Raw genomic sequence first — 8,666 nt, 5'->3', positions numbered from 1 at the left:
ATGATTATAGGTGTGAAAACATTTTAAAAACTCAAACTACCTCTCTGTTTAGCCTACATTTTTTTCTCCATTACATGACAACATTGCAATCAGTTTTTCCAGATTTATGGAAGGTGTTTTTGAACATATGTGATTATTATAGGTAAAAAGTTATATTTGGTCTACTTTTTCATCTGGTAGTCTGGTTGCCTGATTCAGAGCCCAAAAAATTTTTAGTCATGATGTGATATGAATTGTGTTCTATTTGTGCTATCCCTAGCAGCACTATCAAATGAAGGACTTTTAATTCTTTAATAAATGATCACTTCACAGCCATAAAGAAATTACAGGTCAGATCACACTTCTACAGTCACCCCCCAAAAAATAAAATAACATAAAATAAAATTAAAAATAATAATAATTTAAAAAAAAAAAAAAAAGCGCCTGGCTTGTCCCTGCCCTTTTGTTGTTATGACGACCAGGTCGTAAATCCGCCATGTTGTTCCTGCAGCAGTGTTGCGACAGAGACGGAGCGCGAGAACGACATGACTGAAGAAAATAAAAATACGGCAGAATCGCTTACCGGCCAAACGCAGCACGGCAGCATCATCACCATCCAAACCACCCTCGGAGACGAAGGTAAGCACAATTAAATCAGCCCTGATGACTGAAATCGGTTTATTTAGTAAATTTTTTTTTACCCATTTTGTCGTGTCTAGTCTAGCTGTCAGTAAGCTTGCTATGGACCTCGAGTCGTACTATTCTTTTTTCGCTAGCATGCTAGAGTTAGCTACCAGACCTGCTACGCTAACGTGCTAGTAGCTAGCTAGTGCCTTAGACAACATTCTTACAGGCACGTATGAGTCACCAATGATTGGTATATTATGTACGTTTTTGACGTAGATAATACTTCATTTTTTGACGACAGCTAACCGATATTAGCCAGATTTGGGCGTCGTGCTGCATATGCTAGCTGGCTAACTAGCTTCGTGTGCAGCAGTAGAGCTGTGAAATGCAGGACAGGTCGCACGTACAAGTTAATTTTCAGTGATGCAACAAATGTGAAGGCATGAAGTACACTCAGTGGCCTGTTTTAGATAATTACATCAACCTCATACCTACAGGTAAGCTCCACTTTATAGGTTACTGACTGTAGCCCATCCTTTCTCTCCTTCCATCAATAGAAAGAGCCCACCACAGGACCACTGCTGATGTTAGATGAGTGGTGGATTATTCTCAGAACAGTCATGATACTAAGGTGGTAATGTGTGGAGGCACTAGTATAAGTGTATCAGCTGCAGCAGCATTGCTGAGATTTCCAACACCTCAGTGTCACTGCTGGGTTGAGAAACATTGATTCATTCATTTTCAGTAACTGTTTTGTCCTGGTCAGGGTCACGGTGAATCCGGAGCCGGTCACTGTGAATTCGGAACCTATCCCGGGAACAGTGGGTGTGAGGCAGGAATATACCCTGAGTAGGATGCCATAGCCAATCTATGTTTTGGGGAGGTTGGAGGAAAACATGCAAACCTCCACACAAACGGTATTCCGAGTTTAGGATTGACGGGACCCTGGAGCCATGAGGTGACGAAGCTAAAGTCTGCCGAAAAGATCCAACAACAGTCCTGTGGTCAGAAAGCACATGTAAAGGGTACCAGTGAAGGAAAAGATGAAGATTAACAAACTGTGCATGTTAAGATTTAGAGGGAAACCGACATGGGAGGTGTGTGTATAAAAATGGGCACTGAGTATAAACAGTGTTTAAATACTCCAGCAAAGCTGCTGTGCCTGATACACGCAATGTAAACTTGCACACTACCACATTGTTTGTACTTGGGCAACCTTTACATAAAACAGAGCGCCATTATTCCTCTTTATTTGTTATATTTGTGACCAATGACCACTCAAATGTTGTACCACATGACCACACACACCTGAAACGCAGTGAGTCTGCGGAAGAAAAAGGTGATGAACGGAAATGACTGAACGGTGGTGATTGAGTCATGACTGCATGTACCATCTTGCTCAAAACTTTCCATTGACGCATTTATGAGTTGTGAACCACAGAGCAGCAGAAACAAAAGCTAATTATTTAACGAGCCATTAATATTACTGGTTAACTTTTAACACACTGTGCTCTTGATTCTCTAATATGATTAAAGTTTTATTCTAAGTAGTGGTTATTTTTGGCTAGTGCAGTACAAATGTGCCAGTCAGTAAATCAGTAATGTGACATTCAGACGAGCCGTCATACATTTCCACTAGGAAAATGTAGGTCGCACAGTCTGCTACAGTAATATAAGCATTTAATAAATATACATATTGTTCCACACGATATTGGCCAAAGAATCATGAGTGAGAACTGTGCTCGCAATTAAAAAAATCATGTTTTCTAATTCATCAAGAACCATGTAACCTAAACAGCTAGATAACATCAGATCATACAACATAGAACCACTACAAAGTCCTTACTTAATGCAAAATATCTGTAGAGCTAAACAGAAGAAATGAGTAGGACACACCAGGAATGCAGAATTGCTTAAACTTAGTTAGTAATATATAGTGATATAGCTAATGGTTTTCTGTATTCTTACAATACGCCTCCTTGAGCCAGCTTCGTCTAACTAACTGTAGGTCCTGCTTAACTGCTGTACAAGTTAAATGAATCAGTCATGTACTAATAATGTATAGTATTGGTCATTTAAGTGACAACGCATTTTATACTTGACAGATGAAGATATTCACAAATGTGGGCGATGCGGTGAGGAGTTTTCCGCTTTGGATATCTTCATTCAGCACAAGCTTAGTCGGATCTGCAAACGTCCTTTACAGGACCCACCGGTAGGTTTCTTTTACTCCGATGTTTATCCAGTTACACAGAGAAGCAGTGAGTAGTCGACAATCAATTAATCTTAATTCTCAGAATGAGTAAAGAACAGGATGTTACTGCTGTATTGGCTGGTTTGTGTTTATGTTGGTCAAAATTGTGACCTGGTGGATCTACTGTTCCCCAGGTGAAAGTCTGCGATAAAGATGGAGAGCTGGCTAATGATGCAGAGAAACCTTCAGTGGGTAAGAAAATGTGTAGCCTTAAATATGGAAGAAATAGTTTAGTACTTAGTTCAACCTAAAACCTTACACAATTTGAATCACTTGATTTGAAGAATGTTAGCTTTGATATTAGTGAATTTCTCACTCTTTTCTTAGATGAGGCAGGTGGCAGGTTAACCACCACAAACAGAAGGACAGTTCACTCGGCTAAGGATCATGGCGAGTCGGAAAACAGGGACAGTTCAGATCATACTAAACCTGCCTTGAAGCTCAATGAGGATGGGCGCTACGTTTGTCATATATGTGAGAAGACTTTCAAAACGGTATGATGCATTTAGACAGTATCATCCATTACTATGATGCAAGCCTTACCATGGTTAGCTGTGAAGTGACTTACCTTGTCGCCATTTGTGTGTAGGCAAATATCCTGAGAACACACTTGTCCATTCATACAGACAAGAAGGACTTTAAGTGTGACCATTGTGAGACTGCGTTCCGAACCAAAGGCTCTCTGATTCGCCACAACAGACGGCACACGGGTACACAGAGGATTACTTCTTTATATGACATTCTCTAACTGCTGTTTTGTACCATCTTAAATCATTACAAGATCATTCCGTTGAATTACTGGAAGGCAACACTGTTATGACGGATTTGATTTTTCAGATGAACGGCCTTACCAGTGCAATCAGTGTGGCCTCTCCTTCAGAGAGTCTGGTGCGCTGACGAGACACTTGAAGTCGCTGACGCCGTGTACAGAGAAGATCCGTTACAGCCAGTGTAAAGAGATCCTCTTCAGCAAGGATGGCGTTTGCACAGGTATTTAAAAAAAAACTGTTACATTTTGTATGTTTGTGCCCTTGTGTACCTTTGTTTTGTGACACTTTGGAAATAGTGAGAGCAGTATTTGCTTTGGTGAAGACTGACTGACTGTTAACATTCATGCGTTGTGTTATATTGCAGAAGTGCAGCAGCCTCCTGTGCTCCCTGAGAAAGAGCAGGAGATGCCCATGGTCAGTGTGGTGCAGACAGTCCAAGATGCCGTTCACATCCAGGTTGTAGAAGACCTAGGACAAGTTCATCAGGTGATTTGAAGGAACTTTATTGTAACTTAATTTGGTTTTATTTAATAAGATCACGTTTTCTGGTACTGACTGACTGTTGGGATTTATGTAAAACTGTTCCTAAATCCTTCCCACTTGTGGTTTGTTTATTAATTGTAACTGACCTTAAAATAATGCACATCTGAATGAGTTCACTGACTCCACTAAGGGAACTCCCTAAAATATCCTTATATGGAGGGACGCAACTAATGCTAATGGCAGTTATTTGTCTACTCCTCATAAGTCTGATAATTCTTACATTTTTTTTAAACTATGAGTTTAATATTCAGTACATACCTTTTAGTTTTGAATGGGTCTGGGTTTTTTTTGTTTTTTTTGTTTTTTTTTTGTGTGGATCAGTGTTGGGTTCATTAATTAAGTCATTTAGCCACTTGCATCACAGTGGAACTGATGTACAAAAATGTTGTTTTGCTTCAATTTAGGAGCATTATTCTTCAGTTGATAGTAATTCTGATTTGTATACGTCACTTGTATTGTTGGATCCTAAATCCGTGTTCAAATACAGCACCAAATCTGGTTGTATGAATGTTGTATAAATGAGGCCTCAGGTTTCACTATTGCATAGTGTCAATAAGTATATAATTCAAATGCCATTCACACTGAATACTGAATACTAAATACATAGCGGACCTGCCAAACCTCATGCATTTTGCGTAGGAGCGCGTTATTTTTACATCGGAGTAATCTGGTGTGATTTATTACTCACAGTACACCCAAAGAGCAGTCTTCTTTTTTCATTAGAATGAAAATGGCAGAAAAGTTGAATGGTTTATCTGGAGCAACAGACAGTTGTGTATGTTTTGAACTTTATATATGTGTTTTGATATTAACTGATTCTAAACACTCTCCCCCTGCCCCTTTGGTGGGATTATGCATTAGTGTGTGTATAGAATTAGTCACTTAATACCACTGTAGGGAAAATACAAGCTACATTAAGCTGCATATATGATTTGTTTAGCTGTATATAGATTTATTACAGAGTATCCTGTGTAAACACAGTATGGTGTCCTGTTCTGGACAGGTGGTATCACAGCCTGTAGCTGAAGCTGTTGCAGAAGGAGACAGTCTAATCTGCCAAGCCATCATCAACTCGGGCATTGCTCTGGAGACTGAAGCCGCAGAAGCGGCAGAGCAGGCAGAAGCCCGGTCGCCTAAAGGGGTCCTGCAGAATCCTGAGGCTGAGGGCAGAGTCCCAGAGATTCAGGTGACTGAGGAGTGTGTGGAGGTGGAGGCAGAGACTGTGGTGAGTGAGAGATTTGTAACAGAGCTTCAGGCGCTGTGCTTTTTAACTAGAAAATTTGACATTGCCCAAAATCTGGAGAGTCAGACAGTATAAATTGCCTATAGATTAAACAGTGTATGTTTCTGAACACATAGTTTTTTTTCTGTGACTTGAAGGAGACTTCAGAGAAAGACATGGAACTCTCCTCTTCAAAGTCGCACAAATGTCCTCACTGCGATCGAACATTCAGAACGGCATCTCATTTGCGCATCCACGTCAAAGGACATGCTGGTAAGCTTTAGCCTGCATTAAAATATTTCTAGAAACATTCTCCGTTTCTTTTCATGTGGTATTTAATTTTCATGTGGCAGTTCAGTGAGTGTACGGTTAAATAAACAAAATCAATTTTATTTAAAGCTGGACTTTGCAACCTAGTGTGTTGGAATTACTTACACTTTTGTCTATTATAAATTAACACACACAGGGTGCTATTTTCTTGGCAGGCTACAAGCCCTTTAAGTGTGTGACATGTCAGAAGGAGTTCTTGACTGGCTACATGCTGAAGAAGCACATGGAGATGCATGTGACCGAGCGCCGATACAAGTGTGGCGAGTGCGGCAAGCTGTTCAAGGCTATCGGGCACGTACGTGAGCACATGAGGGCACACTCCAACGACCGCCCACACCACTGCAACCTCTGCAACAAGAGCTACAAGACCAAGGTGAGCTGGAGTGGAATTAGATCTAGAGATTAAGTGCTTAGCTTAGTGCTTAGTTTTAGTGGTATTCATTGAAGATTACAACAGATGCTAGTTAATATTAATATCTGATTGCAGCATTTTTTTACATGCAGGTATAGTTTAGTATAAAAAATACAAATGCAAGTAAACGGTTTGGCTTAACTGGCCTTTTCTCGTTTCAGAATGCACTTCAGGTGCATCAGCGCACGCATGGCGAGGACAAACCGTATGGATGTCCACACTGCTCTCGGGCATTTCGGGAGAAAGGTGCTCTGGTGCGTCACATTCGCCACCACACCGGAGAGAAACCTTTCAAGTGCTCCAAATGTGGCCGTGGATTTGCTGAGCATGGCACACTCAACCGCCATTTACGATCGAAAGGTAGTGGGAAAATGGTCATATATGCCACACAGTGAAATAGACAAAATATTTTGTGTATATATTTTGGTGTACAGCCACAAAGTTTAGAAGAAGCCAAAATTCATCACTAATTGTGTTTTTTTTTTTTTTTTGTCTTTTTTTGTGTTTTTGTCTGTGTGTGGGTTTTTTTTGTCTGTCTGTCTCTCTGTCTGTGTGTGTGTGTGTTGTGTTGTGTTGTGTCAGGAGGGTGCTCTGCAGTGCAGGAGCCGGAGCAGTTGCTGAGCTCTGAGGAACAGGAGTGTATAGACAGTGTGGCAGCTGCCATCATTTCTGACGATCCCCATGCTGTGCTGGTGGAGTTTTCCTCTGTGGTGGCTGATACTCAGGACTACATTATAGGAGTGAGTTTACCGCACACTTTCACTTTTTTACAACATACTTTAATAAGTATGTCAGTTTATACTTTAATAAGTATTATCAGTGGACATATCACTGATCTAGGTCATGTTGCTTTTTTGAGTACTAATACTGTTGTATAGAGTTCACTGGTATAATGTTGTAGTATCATGATTCAGAAATTGCACGTTTGTGCAGCTGCTTGTTTGGATCAAATGTCTGTCCACAAGGGCACTTTAATATGCTACATTCAAGGAAGTGACACTTGCAGATAAAAACCTAGCTAACTGTGTCTTTATCTGATAGTTTTCCCAAAGTGTAATGCTATTACATGTCAAGTAGGGAAGGCTGTCATCAGTTTTTTCCCCCTCATGGATCTCTCAGGGATCTAGAGAACTCTTTGTTTCATGTTCACATGTTATAGCCCACTCTTGATAGTACTGCTGTCACAGATTGTTTTTTTGTTTTAGGGATAGCTATCAGGGTGTAAAGACCGTTCTTTAAAAACTGATTATGGCAACTTTGTCTTTTAAACAAACCTTTATTCTTTAACAACTCAGTATTTATGGCTGTATAACTACTTTTCTAATTTTTACAGAGCCTACAGATTGCAGATTTCAAATTGTCAGATAATTCTGAACCTTCATGCTGAATAAAAAAGTTTCATGTGGAACAGTCGTTTTAAGTGTAGTGCCACTTTTAATAAACATTTAAAATCCTTTATTTTGGTTCCAAATATATAAAAATCTTATGCCTTACCTGTTGGATATAAATGAATAGATAAATGATTGCTGTTTATGTGCAGACGTCAGCTGAGGAGACGGCCCAAGCAGAGGAGGTGTCTGTTACTCGTGACAATCATAACCAAGTAAGAGTACTTTCCTGTTGAAAATCTAGCTGTGTTCTACAAAAACAAAAAGCAGCCGTTTTGTCAATAGTTAACAGTAGCTGTAACTGATTTGTTACCGATCACATGGTTTGTGGTTGTTAGGGAAGAGACAGTAATGTGGATGCTTATCCCAGCCATTAGAAAAGAGCCTTTTATTTACTTATTTCTTATTAGTATTATATTATAACCTGCTTTTTTGGAATCTTGTTCCTTTTAAATGACCACAACTCTGGTTCCTTACTCCTTAATGTGCTTTAATTTGTGTGTTATTACTAGATCATTTGTTTTTTTTTATTTGCAGTTGGACAGTCAAATCATAAAGGTGGTGCAGCAGGTTGTGAGTCAGGCGCACGGCGGTCAGCAGATCATCGTGCGTAATGTGGAAGCCAATGAGAAGCCTGGTGTTTTTGACACTGGCGACACCATCACCATCGCTACACCTGAGAGCCTCACCGAGCAGGTGGCCATAACTCTCGCCAGCGCCATCAGCAACGGTGCCCTCCTGAGCACCACCTCGTCCACAGAAGGCACTACTGCGATGGAGCAGGACGAGCACTATGTCATCGCTTCCTCTGACGAGATGGAGATTCAGACTGTTGTGGTGGTCTGACGGGGGGAAAAAGTAGAACTCGCGAAGATGGATAGTCACCTATAATGTTGAGTAAAGAACAATTTACTGTTACCCAAAACCTGTAGCAGTTTCCTCCTGTCTTATGCCTTATCTCGGGTATTCTCAATTGTTTGCACTTACAAAAGGAGGGTAATGAACCTGTATTGGTTTCTTGACTTGCGTGTAATGATTGCACAAGACACTAGATTATTTTTATTATCTTATTGTGTCTTATCTGCAATGATACCAAATGATCCTGTTCCCCCCCCAATTTTTCCTCAACTTTACATGTACA

The 8,666-nt window shown here is 40.3% G+C and overlaps 1 protein-coding gene across 2 annotated transcripts; it reads left to right on the top strand.

The window, feature by feature from the left end:
- Positions 1 to 463: 463 nt before the first annotated feature.
- On the top strand, positions 464 to 8,450 carry e4f1 (E4F transcription factor 1). Of its 2 annotated transcripts, none has more exons than XM_053239073.1 (14): positions 464 to 618; positions 2,712 to 2,821; positions 2,995 to 3,052; positions 3,188 to 3,354; positions 3,450 to 3,570; positions 3,698 to 3,850; positions 3,995 to 4,116; positions 5,177 to 5,359; positions 5,554 to 5,668; positions 5,881 to 6,098; positions 6,299 to 6,497; positions 6,720 to 6,877; positions 7,678 to 7,740; positions 8,063 to 8,450. In XM_053239073.1, the coding sequence occupies exons 1-14, from the start codon at positions 525 to 527 to the stop codon at positions 8,369 to 8,371; spliced, it is 2,070 nt and encodes a 689-aa protein (XP_053095048.1). In that variant the 5' UTR covers positions 464 to 524; the 3' UTR covers positions 8,372 to 8,450. The 2 variants fall into 2 exon arrangements, with proteins under 2 accessions (XP_053095048.1, XP_026772623.1); XM_026916822.3 differs by having other exon boundaries at positions 5,177 to 5,398.
- Positions 8,451 to 8,666: the final 216 nt, after the last annotated feature.

Source organism: Pangasianodon hypophthalmus, chromosome 13 (genome assembly GCF_027358585.1).
Source record: "Pangasianodon hypophthalmus isolate fPanHyp1 chromosome 13, fPanHyp1.pri, whole genome shotgun sequence".
Taxonomy (NCBI): Eukaryota; Metazoa; Chordata; class Actinopteri; order Siluriformes; family Pangasiidae; genus Pangasianodon; species Pangasianodon hypophthalmus.
The sequence above is the reverse complement of the archived record's forward strand: the minus strand, read 5'-3'. Positions and strand labels throughout refer to the sequence as shown.

Bases quoted from the DNA above. Each gene is read 5' to 3' on its own strand.
- e4f1 (XM_026916822.3), top strand. From the start codon at position 525: ATGACTGAAGAAAATAAAAATACGGCAGAATCGCTTACCGGCCAAACG. The intron at 619-2,711 runs GTAAGCACAATT...TATACTTGACAG, and splicing joins AACCACCCTCGGAGACGAAG to ATGAAGATATTCACAAATGT. The intron at 3,053-3,187 runs GTAAGAAAATGT...CTCTTTTCTTAG, and splicing joins TGCAGAGAAACCTTCAGTGG to ATGAGGCAGGTGGCAGGTTA.